Below are 21,800 nucleotides of genomic sequence, written 5' to 3' on the forward strand. Positions count from 1 at the left end.
ATCGAAGTGCTGTGTATCTTGAGTCTCTGTGTCTTGCATGGGTATGATTTGAGTTGGTTTTAGAATCTGTTGTGATGAAAGAAGTTTTGGATTTATCTGGAGGTTGGGTTTAAAATGGTGTTTTGCTGATTATGTGTTTCACCACCACAGAGTTTTCATGTCATTCTTATAAAAATTGGGCACAGCTTTAATATTGACAATGCAATCTTTATTTATAACATTTTTAAAAAGTTTATTAGCATTTTTTCGTAGATAAAAAGTTCTGATGCTTTGAATCTCACACATATTTACTGATAATAGGCACTTTAGAAGAGAGGCTCCAAATTTATGAAGAAATTAGTAAGCAGCACCCCAGAGCAATTTCACCTAGAAGATTACCTTTGAATCTTGCCCCAGGTAATATTAGGATATCTTTTGTAACACTAATAATTATTTGTTATACAACATCATTCACATTTAAAAAACTTGTTTCTTGTACAGAGTTTATATCATCACCAATCTTGGGGGTGGGAGTGATCAGTTATGAATTTATTATGCATGTGTTAATAAGAATGTTGAGCATATGGCTATATGTTTGTCTCAAGTATTTGAAATTACCTTTTTAGAGATTGTTTTTCTCATGTGACTTTAAAAAGTAAACACTAGATTTAGAAGATCAATTAAATTCCCTAGAAATGACAAATCCTATGTGAGGTATTATGATTTAAGTGGTAGAAGTTTTGAAGTTTTAGGTCTTTTTTTTTTTAATGGTTTTTATTTATTTTTGAGAGAGAGAGAGAGAGAGAGAGAGAGAGAGAAAGGATAGTGGGGGAGGGTCAGAGAGAGAGGGAGACACAGAATCTGGAGCAGGCTCCAGGCTCTGAGCTGTCCACACAGAGCCCAAGGCGGGGCTCAGACTCACAAACCGAGAAATCATGATCTGGGCCGAAGTCAGATGCTTAACCAACTGAACCACCCAGGTGCCCCTGGGTCTTCTTTTTAGAGCACAAATTCAGAGAAAGAGTGGGGAGCCCTTTGTGTCCACCACAGTGTTTAAGAACATTACTATTCCCTGTGAAGGCACTCTGTCTTCAGAGTTGTCTGCTTCCCTGAAATTCGCCTTTATCATGCCCTTGTTTTTACAGAGCTCCATGTATTTTGTAGCCCTAGAAAAACAACCCCCCCACCCTGTCCCTCCCTGCTTTTGTACATAATGTAAATTGGCGCACTATGGTTTGTATTCTGTGACTTGCTTTTATCAAACAGCAGTATATGCATGACCGTGATCCAAGTTGTGCAAGTGGTTGAACTCCTTCACTTTGGGGTCTAGAGGAAGTAAAAGTATGTTAGTTCTTCAGATAGTTAACATCTGAAGATTTGTGCCTTTTTCTTAAAGTTGTCAGCTGTCTCTGTTTTTAGCTGGAAGTGCTGTAGATTATGAATTATTTGTTAGGACTTCTGGCATGTCTTTTGATATTAAGTCAGACCCTAGAAAGCTAATAGAACTTAAAAAAAATCTATTCTAGGCATGGGGTGAGGAGGGGGTATATTTTCTAATGAATTTTCACTTATAGTGCAGATAATTGGGTTATAATTTTCTTTATCTAAAGATTTATGGAAATTAAAAAGTTTTTAGTTACTGACTTTAAAAATGTATGAAGTACCTGTTAGAAATGTATCAGATAGGGGCGCCTGGGTGGCGCAGTCGGTTAAGCGTCCGACTTCAGCCAGGTCACGATCTCGCGGTCCGTGAGTTCGAGCCCCGCGTCAGGCTCTGGGCTGATGGCTCGGAGCCTGGAGCCTGTTTCCGATTCTGTGTCTCCCTCTCTCTCTGCCCCTCCCCCGTTCATGCTCTGTCTCTCTCTGTCCCAAAAATAAATAAAAAACGTTGAAAAAAAAATTAAAAAAAAAAAAAAAAAAAAAGAAATGTATCAGATAGTTGGTACGAGTTTATTGTAAACAGTTCATTTTCCACTAGTATATCTTAGTTCCACAGATGATAAATGGTATTCTTCTGATGCTCTCATTTTTGTTTTGGCTTTATGAATACCGAAAGCAGATTTCCCTGATGTTTTTCAGGGAACATTATGCTCACGTGGCTAGTATCAGACTCGGTGGGGAGGGTACTGGTGTGCTGAGATGTTCGTCAGTCGAGTGAGTTGGGGAAACTTTGGATTGAACACAGCAGTCAGGTTTCTGTGGGGCCTGTTAGAACGTTCATACCTGCATTGTGAATTTCTGAGATGGGATGTCCTATGCAAGGAGGAGCATTCCCACGTGTGTTTCATTGAGGATGTTTGGCTTCACATTTTTATATGTCTTTTTTTAAATAACAGCATTTGAAATAGAATTCATGTGCCATGTAATTCACTTTTTAAAGTATGCAACCCATGTTTTAGTGTATTCATGGAATTGTGCAACTGTTGTCACGATCTGGTTTCAGAAAGTTTTTGTCCCTCCCAAAAGAATCCTCACTCCCCACACTCCCTGCATCAGGCTGCACTCCCCCTGCACTTCCAGCACCAGGCGGCTGCTAATCTACTTCCTGTACCTGTGGAGTTGTCTGTTCTGGACGTTTCATACAAATGGAATCATACCACATGAGGCCTTTGTGTCTGGCTTCTTTTTTTTAAAATTGGTCTCCATATATAATGTATGTCTCGTGTCACGTTGTGGGTGGGGATATTCTCTTAGTTTGGAGTTTTCAGATGCATCTATGTGCCTCTTAGGAAAGAAGGAAAACTCATTTAACTTTATAGTTATTATTTTAATGTTTATTTATTTATTTATTTTGAGAGGGAGAGAGAGAGAATCCTAAGCAGGCTCTTCACTGTCAGCACAGAGTCCCCATAGCGGGGCTTGAACTCACGAACCTTGAGATCATGACCTAAGCCAAAATCAAGAGTTGAACACATAACTGACCGAACCACCCAGGCACCCCTAACTTTAAGGTTATTAACAAGATATCTTAGTTCTGTTACTCCTTAATGGAACATGGAACTTCATATTTACACTGCCTTGAGTTTTTCTCATAGTTAATAAAGTTTGCTAAAAACTCTTAGTACATGACAGGAAATATATTTTTACTGAAAGATAGCTTGGAACCAACTGTTGATTATAAAGTGCAATTTAGCTTTAAGTGGAATTATCTTGGACTCTCTGGGCACTCTGTCTTTGAAAGGCTAAAGGCATCTTTATACAAGATAGGGCTCAGTTGAAGGGTCTGATGGCACGGACTTCAAGGTCAACATCACTGTGAGGTTCTAACATCCATGGACTTACAAAGCTCCAGTGAGCATATGTAAAATCACACAGATACCTAATTGTACCTCTGTAGAAGCTAAATACTTCATGTTGTTTTGCCTGTCTAGAAATATTTTTATGTGTAATAAGAAAAGCATCTTGATATTGTCAAAAACAGTAATATTTTTATTCAAGAAACATGGAACTTGAGAATGCAAGGTGAAAGTTTTAAAAAAGAGTTTTCAGTTTTTAGTTAAAAAGGCTTAAAACTGTCAAGTAGTGAACACAGAACTCCTAGGTAGATTCTCCAACCGTCGAAAATATTAAGCGCTATGAAAATAATGCAGGGATATAGCTACTTTTCAAAAGAACTGGTTTACTTCATCATGTTCTATTAGTCTTCACTGGCCAAGGCAGGGGAGAGAGGGAAGGAAATAATCCAGAGTATTAAACACAAAGTTCTGATCAAATTTTACTCCATTCTTTTTTATTGGATTATTTACTATTGAGATATAATAACATATAACATTATAGAAGTTTAAGGTGTTTAACTCTTGATTTGATACATTTATACATTGTATTATTACCATAGTGGTACCATAGTATGCTAGCTAACACCTTCATCAGGTCATATAATTATTTCTTTTTTATATTGAGAACATTCTCCATTATTTAGAATAAATTCCCAGTGAATCACATACAGTCTGATCTTGCTGATTGTATTATTTTAGCACTGGTTTTTGAGACAGCAGTTTTTATTGAATCTATACTACACATCTGGAGAAGAATTAGCATAGCATCTGTGTAAACAGATAACCTGTTCGGTAAGTGGTAATGCTAAGCAGGCACTTAATGATTGACAGTATTTTTTTTTTTTTTTTTTTTTTTTTACCCCTAAAGGAAACACTGTGGGGGGTACTAAAGATTATTTAAAAATAATTAGGAAGAAGAGAGATTATTTGCTTTTGTGAAGGGGTTTTTCTTATGCCTAAAGAAAACCTTATGAGCTGAGTCATGGTAAGTAATTTTAGAATATAGTGTGTGACTGAGCATTTGAATAGCTGTCTGTAGGCTTCTTATTTAGATAATGCATTATAGTTCCAGGTAAAATGATTTTTTAAGTGGAAAGTTTTTCCTGTCCTTCCTCTGACCACCTCCTTCTCTAGTGGCTGCATTGTTACCAGTAGGTGGTGTATACTTCCATAAACATATTGTGCATATACAAGCACAACTGTGTGTGTGGGTTTGTGTATAGCTTTCTTTTTTTCTCCCTCTTTTGTACAAAAATGGTAGCACAGATTGCTGTGCACTTGGGTTTTCTTTCCACTGAACTCTGTGTCTGTGCTTTACATCAGCACATGAAGAACTTCCCCATTCTTTCTCACAGCTGCACAGTCTAACAGTTTAACGGGAGAAGGGGCTTTCAAAATTATGGATAATTGAGAATGGACTACATTGTCTTTTAACTTCAATCTGCCAGGATGATCTGAATTGACTGAGAAAATTGAGGAAGAAGAGGAGTTCAGAATAGCCTCTGACATGAAGATACAATGCTTGGTTTCTCAGTGGATGTCTGCAAATATGGAAAAGATTCTTAACTATAGAAATGCAGTAGCTGTCAGGTTATCAGGGCATGTAATGATAGACAACATTTATTGAATAGTTACTGTGTGCCAGACACTCTTTACTGCTATATACTTATATTCTGGTTTGAGCCATGCAGGAGGGCTCTTGAGGCTGCTAGCATTGTTACTCTCACCTACAGTGGGGAAAGTGAGGATTTTAGTGGACAGGTTGGTTACTTGTCCAAGGTCACACAGAAGTGGAAGAATACACATTTCTCTAAACAGCTGCATCCCACTGGTCCACCACAATATTGTTAACTTAAAAAAAAAAAAGTATTTATTTTGAAAGAGCAAGCACAGGAAGGGCAGAGAGAGAGAGAGAGAGAGAGAGAGAGAGAGAGAATGCCTAGCAGGCTCTGAGCTGTCAGTGCTGAGCCCAGGGCAGGACTCAAAACTCACAAACCTTGAGATCATCATGACCTGAGCTGAAATCAAGAGTCAGATGCTTAACCAACTGAGCCACCCAGGCGCCCAAGTATTGTTAACTTTTGCCTTATATCAGAGGAAGTGCTGGAAAGATTTGATCTCTAAAACCTACTTTTGATTTTTTTTCTTTTTTTTCTTTTTTTTTTTTTAATTTATTTTTGGGACAGAGAGAGACAGAGCATGAACAGGGGAGGGGCAGAGAGAGAGGGAGACACAGAATCGGAAACAGGCTCCAGGCTCCAAGCCATCAGCCCAGAGCCTGACACGGGGCTCGAACTCACGGACCACGAGATCGTGACCTGGCTGAAGTCGGACGCTTAACTGACTGCGCCACCCAGGCGCCCCTACTTTTGATTTTTAAAGAAGTAATGATGTCTATTTAACCCAGAATATACTTTTTGTAGGATCTAATAAATGATTAGAGATTATCTGGAAATGGTTTTTATAGTACATTAACGAATGTTGAACCTGTTTTTATATTTGGTAAACTTTCCCCTTAATAAAATTTAAATATCTCTTTAAAATTTTTATAACATCTAATTATATTGAGTATGCATGTTTTGTTCAATACAATCACAACAAATAAAAATAACTGCTTTGGGTTGTTGGTATTTTTTTTGTGAAGTGTTGTGATTCATAATGAAACTTTAAGGGATTGTTTAATAGTTTTACTTTAGGTTAAGCCATTTATGACATATGTATCTTTTTCTTAAAAAAATTTTTTTTAATGTTTATTTTTGAGAGAGAGAGAGAGAGAGAGCGAGCTGGGGAAGGGGCAGAGAGAGGGAGACATAGAACCTGAAGCAAGCTTCAGGCTCTGAGCTGTCAGCAAAGAGCCCAATGTGGGGCTCGAACTCACAAGCCGCAAGATCATGAACTGAGCCAAAGTCGGACGCTTAACCCGACTGAGCCACCCAGGCACCCCTGTAATCTTTTTCTTCTTAATGAGTGGGCAAATCCATGTTGTTATATAATAACTCTTCCTGTCAAAAAAGTTAAAGCCTTAACTGAGTTAAAGCCTTTGTGTTGTATTTAAAATGAAAAAGTTTCCATTTTTTCCCCTGCTTCCAGAAAGTGATGCCAAGTTTTTTTTGGAAGGGTTTAATAATGATAGAATTATTTACTTCTAATGTTAAAACACTCTGGGGCTCAGTCTAATGTCTAACATATGTTTATTTTATGTATTCATTGTACCGACTGGAATGTTAAGTTCCAAGAGGGCAGAATTTAATTCATTTATTTATTTTGAGAGAGAGAAAGAGAGCATGAGCGGGGGAGGGGGAGAGAGAGGGAGGGAGAGAATCCCAAGCAGGCTCTGCACTGACAGCGTGACTTGATCTCATGAAGTGTGAGATTGTGACCTGAACGGAGATCAAGAGTTGGACACTTAACCGACTGAGCCACTCAGGCGCCCCAGAATTTGTTTTTAATTGTTTTAGTCACCGCTATATCCCTAATACCTAGAACAGTGCCTGGCACATAGTGGGTGCTTGAAAGATGATTGTGGAATGAATGTTGAGGTAAATCACTAATTGGTTTGGAAAACATTTTCAAATACTACTTTAGTGTTTAAAAATATATTTTGGCTGTCAATTAGATATGCTGCTGGTTACAGTAGGATCTCTTTATAGTCTTCAGCGTGCCTTATGAGGTATCTGCAGATGAGGACGAGTCTGTGCTAGTCAGTGAGGTTAGGAAACAGATTGCTATGGGGACTGTATTCAGAATGGATAGTGAGTAACTTTTTCTACTACTTAAAGCTGCACAGTTATTTGGTGTACTTATCTTTTGAAGTGTTCCTTGAAGATATTTTAACCTAGATCTAGGGAAAAGGATAGTTGCCAACTAAGATATTTAGTGTTATCCTTTTGGGTGGTAACAGTCAAGCAATAAATGCTGACAGACTTTTGGGTTTAAAAATAGGATGGGGGGGATCATTGTTTTTGAGGGAGGTTTATTTTTATTTGTAAAATCACTGAGAACTGTTTGCATCAATTGAAATATAACAAAGTGCACTTTTGTTTCTAGGTGAAAAATTTAGAGAACTAATGGATAAGTTCCTGAGGATTAACTTCAGTAAAGGCTGCCCACCCTTGTTCACTACTTTGAAATCTTTATATTACAATACAGAAAAGGTAAAATTTGGTCTTTACTCAGTTTTGCTGTAATCTTTTTACTAACTTATTATAGAAACATTTCCATGTGAATAATATGCTATGATTTAATAATTTTTTCTATTCTGTTAATAGAGAAACTATTCACCTTAGTTTAATAATAGTTGAGCTGAAATTACATGTGTGTAGTATGCTTTATTTGACTGTAATGGCACTGCTGTTGAGTTTTTGGTAAATAGTGGTTGATTCATGTGAAAACATGGAACAGTGCCTACCAATAATTTCTGTAGGTTATTTAAGGTAGCATTTGCCAAAATTCGCCAGTTACTCTTTCGGATAAGGGTGACAGAAGAAAGGGGAGGTGAGATGTCAGAAATGGTAAAGAGCTTACATGTGTGAATTCGAATACAGATTTTCCCTGCTGTCTGAAATTAGAGCGTTCCTGTGAAACCTCTCAAGCTGAAATGGTGTAAAGTGAAGCACAATTAGCATTAGTTTGTATTAAAAATTTTTGAACATTCCCAGACCCCAAAAATAACCTCTCCGACTTTTCTGATATCTTAGGATGCATCTTGCTAATGGATGCACAAAATAAATCGAGATAAAGCACAGATGCTCACAGACACAGTTCAAATCTATGGTGGCCTGATGCTGAGTGTCCTTCCTGGAGGAAGGAACTTGATGGTGTCCCTCTCCTTGCTGAGAGTGTGCGATGCCTCTGTGAGGGCTCCCTGCAAAACCTTTTTGCCTTTTTCCGTGAAAGCGAAGGCACCACTGTAGGTCTTTGGTAAAAGTGAAAGTGGTGTAATACAAACTTCCACAAAACCAGAGGGCTACCTGTACTGCTTTTGTAATAACATCTTGCAGAAGCTGCTAAATATAGTGGTCATTAAAGAATTTGTTCCTCTTGGACTATCACTAAGCTTTCATTGGCTTTGTCCATTTTCACATGGGGCACAGACTTTTCGTTTTTTAAAATCCCTCCAATATAGATCCAAAATTATCATCATAAGGATGTAAAGCATTTGTTGGTATTTTATAAAGCATGGGAATTGCATTTTTAAAGAAGGCACTGAAAATGTATTAATTTATATAGGAACCTTTGACATCTCTTTAGTGTTATTTTCTAAGCATGGAATAGGCGTGTTTACCAAGTGCTTTTTTTTCCTTTATAAAAATTTTTTTTAATGTTAATTTATTTTTTGAGAGAGAGTGAGAGAGAGACCAAGTGCTTTTGAGAATTGAATCAAACCTCAGAAAACTGAGGTTGTCAGAACTTAGTATAGTAAAAAATGTACAAGTCTGGGACGCGCTTTTCAAATAATTTTGGCCACATAAATTTGTGACGTCTCATAAGGGTGTTCAAAAATTCATTTCTTTTTTTTTTTTTTTAATTTTTTTTTAACGTTTATTTATTTTTGAGACAGAGAGAGACAGAGCATGAACAGGGGAGGGGCAGAGGGAGAGGGAGACACAGAATCCGAAACAGGCTCCAGGCTCTGAGCTGTCAGCCCAGAGCCCGACGTGGGGCTCGAACTCACAGACCGCGAGATCATGACCTGAGCCGAAGTCGGCCGCCCAACCGACCAAGCCACCCAGGCGCCCCCGAAAATTCATTTCTAACTGGTAGTCTTGCTTTTAGCTAAAGATTGCATTTTAACTCTGGAGGAAGTATTAAAAAGCGGTGAAGGCTGATAAAGTTATGGCTTCATAAACTTCCAGATCTTAAAGAATGATCCATGTTAGGTAGCATGAAAATAAAATCATCTTTTGAAGTCAGCCCAGGATATAGCACAACTATAGAAAAGTATTTTAAAAACATCTGCAGCATTTTAAAATGTGAATATATAATTTAGGGACACGAAGAGCATTTTTTTGTGTAATTCCTGTCAAGGTTTTTTTCCCCTATGAATTTATTTGTGGTATTTGTAGGTAGCTGTAATAATTTTGACCTGAAAGTTTGTCTAGCCATCCGGATGGCCAACAGGCACATGAAAAGATGTTCAACGTCGCTCCTCATCAGGGAAATACAAATCAAAACCACACTCAGATATCACCTCACGCCAGTCAGAGTGGCCAAAATGAACAAATCAGGAGACTATAGATGCTGGAGAGGATGTGGAGAAACGGGAACCCTCTTGCACTGTTGGTGGGAATGCAAACTGGTGCAGCCGCTCTGGAAAGCAGTGTGGAGGTTCCTCAGCAAATTAAAAATAGACCTACCCTATGACCCAGCAATAGCACTGCTAGGAATTTATCCAAGGGATACAGGAGTACTGATGCATAGGGGCACTTGTACCCCAATGTTTATAGCAGCACTCTCAACAATAGCCAAATGATGGAAAGAGCCTAAATGTCCATCAACTGATGAATGGATAAAGAAATTGTGGTTTATATACACAATGGAATACTACTTGGCAATGAGAAAGAATGAAATATGGCCTTTTGTAGCAACGTGGATGGAACTGGAGAGTGTGATGCTAAGTGAAATAAGCCATACAGAGAAAGACAGATACCATATGGTTTCACTCTTATGTGGATCCTGAGAAACTTAACAGAAACCCATGGGGGAGGGGAAGGAAAAAAAAAAAAGAAGTTAGAGTGGAAGAGAGCCAAAGCATAAGAGACTCTTAAAAACTGAGAACAAACTGAGGGTTGATGGGGGGTGGGAGGGAGGGCAGGGTGGGTGATGGGTATTGAGGAGGGCACCTTTTGGGATGAGCACTGGGTGTTGTATAGAAACCAATTTGACAATAAATTTCATATATTAAAAAAAAAAAGTTTGTCTAGCAAGTGCACAAGCATTTTATATGTTGCTGTATGGTTTTCATTATCTTCCTTTTTGATGACTACATATCAGAGCCACTCCTCTATTGTTGAACTTTGGGTTTCCAAACTTTCACTGTTAAAATCAAGCAAACATTATAAATATCTTTGTACCCATAGCTTTACTCAGGATTATTTCCTTCTCACAAATTCTCAAATTAATTGGTAAAAGGTATGTGCATTCTGTGGTTCTCAGTTAATAATGGTACTTTGGTTTATATGAGGTTGTAAACACCAATTTGTATTGTCACTAGCGGTGTATGTGTGTGCAAGGTTCCCTGTACCCTCACCAGCATTAGGTATTCTAATATTTTCCCTTTTTGTATTTTCCCTTTTTGTATTTTCTTTTCCATGGATAGATGTATTTTTTTTTAACATAGAAACAGTTTGGAAGGTCCTCTTCCTCTAGAGCAGTGTTTCTCAAGGTGCAATGAGGGAGGGAATTTTGTCCCCCCAAGGGACATTTTGCAATGTCTGGGGGTATTTTTGTCACTGTTGGGAAGTATGCTATGGAGATCTAATGGGTAGCAGCCAGGGATCAACAGGACAGCTCCCCACAATGAAGTATTCTGTTATTGACCTGTTGGGCTAGATAATTTGTTATAAGGGGCTGTCCTTTGCATTATAGGATATTTAGCAGTGTCCGGGGCCTCTGCCAACTAGATACCAGTTGCTTCCCCCCCAGTATTTTTGTTATTGTTAACAGCTTTATTGAGATATAAATCACATATCATAAAATTTACCTACTTGAAGTGTACAATTCAGTGATTTTTAATATATTCAGAGTTTTGCAACCATTACCATTGTAATTTTAGAAAATTTTCATTACCCCAAAAAGAAATCCTTTCCCCACCTGCGCAACATTAGGCAACCACTAGTCTACTTTCTTTCCGAGGATTTGCCTATTCTGGGCATTGCACACAAATGGAATCATACAGTTTGTGACCTTTTGTTCTGTAGTGTGTTTTACTTAGCATAATGTTTTCATCCATGTGGTAGCGTGGATGACTACTTCATTCCCTGTATCACCAAATAACATCCCATTGTATGGCTGTGCCACATTTTAGCAGTTGAGGGACACTTTGGTTGTTTCTGCCTTTTAGTTATTACGACTAATGCTGCTGTGAACACTTGTGTGCCAGTTTTCCATATACATTTTAATTTCTCTTGGGCATGTATACCCAGGAATGGAATTGCTGGTTCAAATGGCAAGTCTGTGTTTAAACTTTAAAAAGACTGCCAGATTGTTTTCCAAAGTGACTGTACCTTTTTATATTCTCACAAGCAGTGTATGAGGATTCTGATTCCTATATATCCTCACCAATAATCCACTTGCTATTATTTGGCATTTGATTATAGCCAGCCTAGTGGGTGTGAAGTGCTGTCTCATGGTTTCAGTTTGCAATGCCCCGATGACTGATGATGTTGAGTGTCTTTTCATGTGCTTATTTGCCATTTGTAAATCTTCTTTGGAGAAAGTCCATTCAGACTCTTTGAGTTGTCTTTTTATTCTTGAGTTGAAAGAGTTCTTTGTATATTCTAGATACATGTCCCTTATCAGATATGTGATTTGGAAATACGTTCTACATTCTGTGGGTTATCTTTTCACTTTCTTTAAAGTGTCCTTTGATGACAAAAGTTTTTAAAGTCCATTTTATGGTTTTTTCCTTTTACTGCTTGAGCTTTTGTGTCATATCTAAGAAACCATTTCAAATCTAGCGTAATGAAGATTTATACATATTTAATAAGAGTTTTATATTTTTAGTTCTTATACTGAGGTCTTTGATACATTTTGAGTTCATTTTTATATATGATGTGAGGCAGGAATCCAGCTTTTGCATGTGACTATCCAGTTTCCCAGAACCATTTGTTGAAGAGACTGTTCTTTACCCAGTGAAAGGTCTTGCCAGTTTTGTTGAAAATAAATGGACCATAAAGAAGGTTCATCTTTGGACTCACTGATCCATATATTTGTCCTTATGCTATAGTACCACACTGTCTTGATTACTGTAGCTTTGGGGTAAGTTGAAATTAGGAAGTGTGAATCTTTTAGCTTGTTCTTTTTTCAAGATTCTTTTGACCATTCAGGATTGCTTTTTTTTCAATTTGAATTTTAGAATTAGCCTTTCAGTTTCTGCAAGAAGCCAGCTGGAGTTTTACAGGCATTGCTTTGTATCTGTAGATCACTTTATTTTAACAATACTGTTTTTCAGTCTATGAACTTTGGATGTCTTTGCATCTAGACATATCTTCTTTAATTTCTTTCAACGATATTTTGTAGGTTTTAGCATACATCTTGTACATCTTTTGTGAAATTTACTAAGTACTTTATTCCTTTTAATACTATTCTAGTGGAATTATTTTCTTAATTTTATTTTCATTTTGTTATTGCTAGTGTATAAAATACAGTTGGTTTTTGTATATTGATTCTGTGGCCTTGCTGAACTTATTTGTTTATTATTTATTGTTGATAGTTGGTGTAATGGATTTCTTAGGATTTTCCAGATTTTTCTAAATTTGCAGATTTTCTAACATTGGTATTGTTATTAATTTGCAAATTATTTGCAAATTTTCTGATTTGCAGATCATGTCATCTGCAAATAGAAAGTTTTATTTCTTCATTTCCTTTTTGTATCCTTTTAATTTCATTTTCTTCACTAATTGCCCTGACTAGAATCTCCAGTACAATGTTGAAGAAAACTGATTAGAGTGGATATCTTTGTCTTGTTCCTGATCTTAGGAGAAAGCATCTAGTCTTTGTCCATTAAGTATTGGGTTAACCATGAATTTTTTATATATGCCCTTTGTGATGTTGAAGAAGTTCCCTTCCATTCCTAGGACACTGAGCATTTTTAAGGTGAACATGTGTTGGATTTTGTCAAATGTTTCTTCTGTGTCTATTGAGATAATTATGTGGGTTTTTTTTTTTAAATACTCTTGCTATGATGTATTACATGAATTAATTTTCAGATGTTAAAGCAACCTTGCATTGCTGGGATAAAACCCACTTGGTCATGGTGTAGAATTGTTTTTATATATTGCTGGGTTCAGTTTGCTAACATTTTATTGAGGATTTTTTTTGTCTCTTCCTACTAGTCTGTAGTTTTCTTGTGAGGTTTTTGTCTGGTTTTGGTGTCAGGGTAGTAAAGGCCTTATAAGGAGTTGAGAAGTGTTTCCTCCTCTTCTTCTCCTCCTCTTTTTTTTTTTTTTTTTTTTTAAAGTTTGTAAAACATTGGTATTGTTATTAAATATTTGGTGGAATTTACCAGTGAAGCCATCTGGACCTGGGTTTTTCTTTGTGGGCAGTTTTTGATTACCTATTAGAACTCTTTACTTGTTATTGGTTTATTTATATTTTCTATTTCTTCTTGACATGGTTTCTGAAATTTGTGTCTCTAGAAATTTGTCCATTTCTTCTAAGTTATCCCATATTGGCATACAGTTGTTCATTGTATTCCTTTATAATCATGTTATTTCTGTAAAGTCACTAGTAATGTCTCCTCTTTCATTTTTAATTTTAATAATTCAAATTTTTTTTTTCTTTTCTTGGTCAATCCACCACAGGTTTGCCAATTTTGTTGATCTTTTCAGAGAGCCAAGTTTGGGGTTTGTTGACTACTCCCCACCCCCATTGCATTAATTTTCACTCTGATCTTTTTTATTTATTTACTTCCGTTTAAGTTTATTTTGCTTGCCTTTTTCCAGTGTCTTTTTTCTAACATGTTCTTAGTGTTCTATACTTTCGTCTTTTTTTTTTAATTTATTCTTGAGAGAGACAGAGAGAGCACGAGTGGGGGAGGGGCAGAGAGAGAGGGAGACACAGAAGCCGAAGCAGCCAGTAGTTTTGAGACACTCTGATCAACAGTTAATGATAATTGTAATTATGTGCATGAATTCGTTTTTTGTTTGTTTAAAAAGAGTTTTAAGTTTGGGGAGAGGAAAATAAAAGCAAGTGTTTTTCCTACCTAGGAAGGCGTCACAGTATAGTATAATGTCTGCTGACATTCATTTATTAATCTCCCTCGTGATTTTTGCCAAATTTAGGTAATACCAATAGTGTTATTTACTTCATATTTTCACTAAATTTGGTTACTTTTTTGTTTTTGTAAAAATCATGGGCTTGTGCTAATATATTTTTTATAAAACACTTAAAAATAAAACTTAAACGTGTGTTTTCATTAAATGATAACATTTGTAGTTATCTTTTTTTTTTTTGGTTTATTTATTTATTTTTGAGAGAGAGAGAGAGAGACAGAGACAGAGAGCAAGCGGGGGGAGGGGCAGAGAGAGAGGGAGAGAGAATCCCAAGCAGGCTCTGCACTGTCAGCACAGAGCCCGATGTGGGGCTCAAACTCACAAACTATGAGATCATGACCTGAGCCAAAACCAAGAGTTGGACGCTTAACCGACTGAGCCACCCAGGCACCCCAAATGATAACATTTGTAAAGTGCTTGTTGATTCAGAGATGTTCCAAAACTATCATTCTGTTACCACTCCATCCCTTATGCCTCATCTCTGCAGGAAATTACTTAATTTTGTTTTGATGTCATAGTTCTTGGACAACTTATCTCTGTGACTAACTCCTTCAAAACCAAAATTGTCACTACAATTACACATTTATTGGAAATTAATCTAGCAGTTTTGGTCCTTGTTGATAAACTACTGTGCTTAGTTTTTTAATTTGGGTAAAAACCAAAAAGTTTCAGTAGCTTTTGTGTGGCACTAGAAATATAGTGAATTTTGGTTAGTTTATAAAGAGGTCTAGGGAAAGAAAAGGAATATAATTGTCTTTCTGAAAATAAAAATGTCTAAAGTTTCAATTTTTATGAAATAGTAAGATTTCAGATCTTATTTTAATAGTAGGTAGATCAATGAATTTGGGTAGGAAAACCGCTAATCGTTTTAAGTAGAGATTCTCACTTTTTGCCTACCAAGGCTGCTAACAGTCATGTGAAATTTCACTAAGCCTTTTTCATTTTTTTTGTAGATATGCTAAGGATTCATCAATGGATGCAGTCACTTGCTAATTTTATATTTTCACATTTTTAGATTGTCCTAGATGTTTACAAACTTGAAAAAAGAGATCATGGTTTATTTACTAACGTAACAGACTTACTAACAACATTTGATGTTAGAGGTCATAATACATACAGGGCCCTGAAAGCAGGTAGTTAGGACTTCCCAGAGAGACTGATTGGCTGGCTTGTCCCTCTGAAACACACCCTACCCCCACTCCCAGATCAGACAGAACAGAACTTCTTTCAATTTCAAGAACTTATTAATAACATTCTTTGGGGGGGGTGCCTGGATGGCTTAGTCAGTTAAGCATCTGACTTCAGCTCAGGTCATGACCTCACAGCTCGTGAGTTCGAGTCCCACGTCAGGCTCTGTGCTGACAGCTCAGAGCCTGGAGCCTGCTTCCAATTCTGTGTGTGTCTCTCTCTGTCTCTCCTCACTCCTGCTCTGTCTCTCTGTCTCTGTCTCTCTCTCAAAAATAAATATTAAAATTAAAAAAAAATAACATTCTTTGGGCACTCAATTTGGAAATCTGTATTTGTAGATATGTGCCTTAATGCCACATCAGAGTGTAACTAAGCTTGTCCCTCCTAAACCTTCTCTTACTTTTTTTCTGTCTTGTATATTTTCCCCTTCCTGTTGTCCCTCGTGTGTGTGTGTGTGTGTGTGTGTGTGTGTGTGTGTGTGTGTGTGTGTTTAAAGCTTACCCCCTCTCTCATTTTGATGCATTTAGTATGTTTTCCATGCTCTGGCTAATTTAATATGCACCATTTGGTGTTTTGAGCACTAAAACTGATTGGGGAAAGTTTTCTTGCCCTGTTATTATTAGTCTCTAGTCTTAATGCACCCCCTGTGAATCTGAGAGAATTGCCATTTAGTTATAAATGTGCCACGTCCCATCCACTGATTGATACAGCAAGTAGTCAGAAGCTAAATTCTGGAGCCTTATTACTTGGGTTAAATTTTGGCTCCACTGTTGTATACTTTCAGCTTATTTTTATTTTCCTTTTGCCTATAAGTTCAAGTTAATAATAGTATATACTATCATAGGGTTGTTTGGAGGACAAGTGAGTTAATATAAGTAAAGTACCTAAAACAGTGCCATGTAGGGTTGACTGTAATTATTACTTACAATTTTTTTTAATGTTTATTTTTGAGAGACAGAGAAACAGAACATGAGCGGGGGGGAGGGGCAGAGAGAAAGGGAGACAGAATCTGAAGCAGGGTCCAGGCTCTGAGCTGTCAGCAGTGAGCCCAATGCAGTGCTCGAACTCATGAGCTATGAGATCATGACCTGAGCTGAAGTTGGACGCTCAACCAACTGAGCCACCCAGGCGCCCCTATAATTATTACTTTAATACATGTAAAGTGCTTTTGACAGTTCGTGGCTTCTTATTGTTTTTCCCTTGTCTGGTATGTTCCCTTTGTCTGGTGGTATTAGCAGCATCCGATGTTTTAAAACTAGAAAACTTAAAAAATTATCACAATTAAAATAATACCATATTTCTCAGATACTATTAAGCGTTTTAATGGGTTCCCTTCACTTTTAAATCATTACTTTTTTTGAACTTCACAAGTAAGATAGTTATATTTTTCCAACTTATTCTGAACAGTTAACATCAATAGGCATTTAAAATCAGTTATATATATAAGCTGTTTTTTTTTCCTTTTGCCACTTCTAATTCATGTCACTTTTAGTTTGCCTCTTTCAGGGCATAGCACATTAACAGTGTGGTTTCTAGTATTTCAGTCCTACTTGAGGGGAGTGTTGAAATGTAACTCTTTATTAAAATGATCACTAAAAATTAAGGGGGTTTAAACATCTGCTTAGGAGTTTACTTCACCTTTTCCATCAACTCACTGTGTCATTTGGGTCACTGCACTTGAATTTTTTGTTATGAGTGGCTTTAGAAAATCTGAATACGTAATGGTTTACAACTTCACAATATAACCATGAGAAGCAAAAGGCAAACTGTTGGAAAAAAAAAAAAAGGTTTTGTAGTAATTAGTTATGATTTGTCCTTTGAAAACTCAAAGCTACTTACTGAGATGGGAGATTGAGGACTGAGATGCTGTTTTACTATTAATAAAGAGCAGTATATTTTCTGTGTTTTTCTTGCTTTCCCCTCACACGATGGGGCGGGAGGGGGAGGGGGGAAATAGATATACTAATAGTTAATTTATAGTCCTGAAATAACCTTCACATTGTTTCCAAATTTAATATACTGCACAGTAAATATAAATAACCTTCAATAAAATATTTTTAAAATTTAAAACTATGTTTCTTTAACAGATTTCTATAATCCAGGAGCTTGTTACGAATTATGAAGCCTCTCTTAAAACGTGTGACTTTTTTAGCCCTTATGGTAAGTTTAAATTAGATTAAACTGGAATTTGAATACTCATTTCAATCCATTTTTAATCACTTAAAGTAAAACTAACATATTTTATGTATGTGCTACACATACCTATTTACTAAATAGTTGTTTTTGAATTAATAATGAAAAGGGCACTTTTATTTATTTATTGTTTTGAGAAAGAGAGAGTACACAAGTTGGGGAGAGAGGCAGAGGGGAGGGGAGAGGGAGAGAGAGAGAGGGAGGCAGGGAGAGGGAGAGAGAGAGAGAGGGAAGCAGGGAGAGGGAGAGAGGGAGAATCTTAAGCAGGCTCCATGTTCAGGAAGGAGCCTGAGGCAGGGCTTGATCCCACAAACCTGCGATCATGACCTAAGCTGAAATCAAGAGACGCTCAACCAACTGAGCCACCCCAGTGCCCCTTGAGAAGATCACTTTCAATCTTACTTAAGTTTTCCACAATCTTGTGAGGTGGGAGCTAACTCTGTTTTAACATGAGTAAGCGCTTGAGAGGTTGAGTGGCTTGTTTAAGGTCATATAGTTAGTTTACACTGAAACCTATTTTTCCCAAATTCCTACTTCTCTGTTTTTTCTACTAGTTCATTACTTTGAATTCTGTATGATTTAGGAGCACCCGGGTGGCTCAATCAGTTAAGCATTCAACTTCAGCTCAGGTCATGATTTCCCATTTCGTGAGTTTGAGTCCCACGTTGGGCTCTGTGCTGATAGCTCAGAGCCTGCAGCCTGCTTCGGATTCTGTCTCCCTTTCTCTCTGCTCCCCCTGCCCCCACCCCGCTTATGCTCTGTTTCTCTCCAAAAGTAAATAAACATTAAAAAAATTTTTTTTTAAATTCTGAATGATTTGGTTCTTTCTCTCTTTGTAGGGACATGTGTAATTCAAGGCATCTTACTTTAGAAAACACTCTAGAATGCTTTCAGTCATGCAGATGGTAACTTTAGTCTGAGTTCTTCATGTATCTTTTACATGTTATTGCTCTTTTGTTTTTGTTTGAAATAAATTTCATAATGAAATATCAGAAACAGAAATAAATAGAATTATGCACCCTTGTGTCCCCTTCACCCAGCCTCTATTACCAGTATTTTGCCAGTCTTATGTAAAGTTATCTCCTGTCTAGTTTTTTCTCTGGGGTATTTTTTTTAATGTTCATTTATTTATTGAGAGAAAGAGCACACATGTGTGCACACATGAGCTAGGGAGGAGCAGAGAGAGAGAAAGAGAGGATCCTAAGCAGGCTCCATACTGTCAGCACAGAGCTTGATGTGGGGCTCGAACTCATGAACCATGAGATCATGACCTGAGCCAAAATGAAGAGTCACATGCTTATCCAGCTGAGCCACCCAGGCCCCCCATTTCTAGGGTATTTTTAAAGCAGACATACTGTTTCACCTGTCAGTACCTTAGTGTACATCTCTGTTTAAAACACTTAGAAGATACAACCACAGTGCTATCTCACATAGTATTAACATTCATATCCTAATATCTAATACCCAGTCCAAATGTAAATTTCCCCAGTTTCCTCAAAAACTGTCTCTGCATAAATGGCTTATTTGAATCTGGCTCCAGCATAGGTCCACACTTTATATTTGGTTATGTCTCTGATAATTTTTTAATCGTGATAATTAACCTCCTGCCATTAAAAAAACTACAATCACTATTTGTAGTAGGTCATTTGTATTTTGGAATGTCCCATATTATGGATTTGGCTGAATGCTTTCTCCTGGTATCATTTAATATATTTTGCTATCCAGATTTCATGTGAACTTCTAGTTAGATTTACAGGCTTGATTAGATCCAGGTTCCTTGTGAATACTTCTTATGTGATGCTTTGTACTTCCTGTTGTATCACATCTGGAGGCAGAAGACATTCTGGTTATTTGTCTTTGTGATGTGAAGATTGATCAGGGTTCAGATGTTACAGCCTGATCTGCTGGTTAAAAAGTTCCTCTTACCTAATGATTTTAGCAGTCACTGAGGATCACTGCCTCAATCCCTTTTATTCTATAATCATTTCCCCTCTACATTTATAATAGCTAGAATTCTCTTATAAACAACTTTTCCTTATCAGGAATGCCTGGGTGGCTCAGTTGGTTGAGTGTCTTTAGGCTCAGGTCATGAGCTCATGGTTCGTGGGTTCAACCCCATGTTGGGCTCTGCTCTGACAGCTCAGAGCCTGGAGCCTGCTTCAGATTCTGTGTCTCCCTCTCTCTCTGCCTCTCCCCCTGCTTGTGCTCTGTCTCTCTTTTTCTCTCTCTCTCTCTCAAAAATAAACATTAAAAAACTTTTTAAAAAAGGAACTTTTCTTTATCAAATGTTTGGTTTCCCTGAGATATAGTTTATGTAAGAAGAACAAGATAAATGCTTGTCTTTTCCTTTATTATTTGTTTTAATTTATGTTAATTTCTGTGTTTACAAGACTTTTTTTTCTGTGGTATGGGTAAATCCTCCATTCTACTTTTTCTACCTGATTTCATACCTGTATCCATTTTAAAATCCATTTTGAGAGCTCGATACTTATTTATCTACTCTTCTGTAGCTTGAGGAATGGCATGGAGCTCAGCTGACTATGTGTGACTGCTTTTGTCACATGGCAGGGCTAATTCCACCTTGTCAGGAAGGTATCTTCATACCCTTCAACTTGGGGTTTCCCTGATTTGGGGTTGAGTCTTAGGAAGTGCAAAGCCCTGGCAGTTCTTGTCTTTGTGACAGTCTTGCAGTGGTATTTAGGGACATCTGTTCACCAAGCTGTGACCTTGATTTTTCTGAGCCTGCTGCCTTATGTTCTGAGCTGGAGAATGCATCGGGCTAGACTGATTCACCTCTTTTCCCCAGCACTGTTTCTTTGGAGTGAAGTAGAGGTCAGAAGTCTGTGAAACCAGCATGTTGTTTCTCTTCCCGACTGCTACTTTTTGAACTTTATGGCATAAAGTCCTACCTCTCTCTGTTGACATTGGTCATTTTTCTGGGTTTTTTACTGCTTATTCTTATAATAATTATTAATTTCATCATGCATTAAGGGAGAGAAAGTATATGACTTACTTTACTTTGCCTTCTTCTTTATAATAATTTTATATTTGTTTGATTGCAGAAAATGGAGAGAAGGAACCCCCAACAACACTTCTCTGGGTTCAGTATTTCCTGGCACAGCATTTTGATAAACTTGGGCATTATTCTTTAGCTTTGGATTACATTAATGCTGCAATTGCTGGTACTCCCACTCTAATAGAATTATTCTATATGAAGGCAAAAATTTACAAGGTAAAATCCTAGTCATGTTTTTTGAATAGCTGAAGAATTTGGCTACTTTAAGAACCCTTGGAGTTTTTTCCATATAGAAATAACTCCTATGGTACCCTGATAATCTATTTCTAATACTCTAATAGTCCTAGGGAGTTTTATGTTACATAGTTGTATAAGCAGTGTATAATCAGTGTTAATTACTTGAATCATCTCTTAGTAAATGTAAATTATAACTTATCTAAGGATTTCTAGAGAAGTTTGACAGAAATGGTACCAGATTTCTAGTTTGTCTGTATGATTTATATTCACCCATATTCTTTTAATAACAAATCCTGTGATTTCTTTAATAATGCTTTCATTTCTTAAAGCATATAGGTAATCTCAAAGAAGCTGTAAAGTGGATGGATGAAGCGCAGTCTTTGGACACAGCTGATAGATTCATCAACTCCAAATGTGCAAAATATATGCTTCGAGCAAACATGATAAAAGAAGCAGAGGAAATGTGTTCCAAGTTCACAAGGGTAAGAAATGCCATATGCGAGTGTGTACTTTTCTGAGTTAGTACAATTAAACTTAAGCTCTATGATGATTTGTGAAGTTTGCCACTAAAGTTCATAAGAATTCATTTTTGTCATTATTTTTATTAATCCCATCTAGCTTGTGTCCTAAGGATGGTTTCTTACTGTGGTTCAGTGTGTGTATGCGTGTGCTTCTGGTGGGGGACAGTTGAAAGACAATGATAGGAGCACAGTATCATATGAAAATAAGCAATATACCAGACTTCAGTGCTTATATGTAATATTCAATTCACAACTCTTTTGTCTCATTAGTAATTTGTGGCTGCTTTTTATTTCTCTTTTCAGTTTCTTTTGAATTGCTCATAGAGTTTTTTCTATGTAGAACCAGCCTCTTCGAGCTATAATTTCTGACATTTCAGAATTTAAGTTCTCTGAAATT

General features: G+C 37.0%; 1 protein-coding gene across 12 annotated transcripts in view; it reads left to right on the top strand.

Annotated features, from left to right (window-relative positions):
- Positions 1-21,800, top strand: part of NAA16 (N-alpha-acetyltransferase 16, NatA auxiliary subunit) — a 61,155-nt gene that overhangs the window by 19,408 nt on the left and 19,947 nt on the right. For 8 of the 12 annotated variants that reach the window (XM_058683925.1, XM_058683902.1, XM_058683908.1 and 5 more), the window contains 5 exons: positions 301-396; positions 7,302-7,408; positions 17,524-17,596; positions 20,692-20,861; positions 21,212-21,364. In XM_058683925.1, the coding sequence (XP_058539908.1) occupies positions 301-396; positions 7,302-7,408; positions 17,524-17,596; positions 20,692-20,861; positions 21,212-21,364 (599 nt within the window). Of the gene's footprint in view, positions 1-300; positions 397-4,122; positions 4,240-7,301; positions 7,409-17,523; positions 17,597-20,691; positions 20,862-21,211; positions 21,365-21,800 lie in introns of those variants that run through there. The other 4 variants (XM_058683916.1, XM_058683941.1, XM_058683954.1 and 1 more) reach the window with 2 other exon arrangements.

The sequence above is a fragment of the Neofelis nebulosa genome, chromosome 1 (assembly GCF_028018385.1).
Source record: "Neofelis nebulosa isolate mNeoNeb1 chromosome 1, mNeoNeb1.pri, whole genome shotgun sequence".
NCBI lineage: Eukaryota > Metazoa > Chordata > Mammalia > Carnivora > Felidae > Neofelis > Neofelis nebulosa.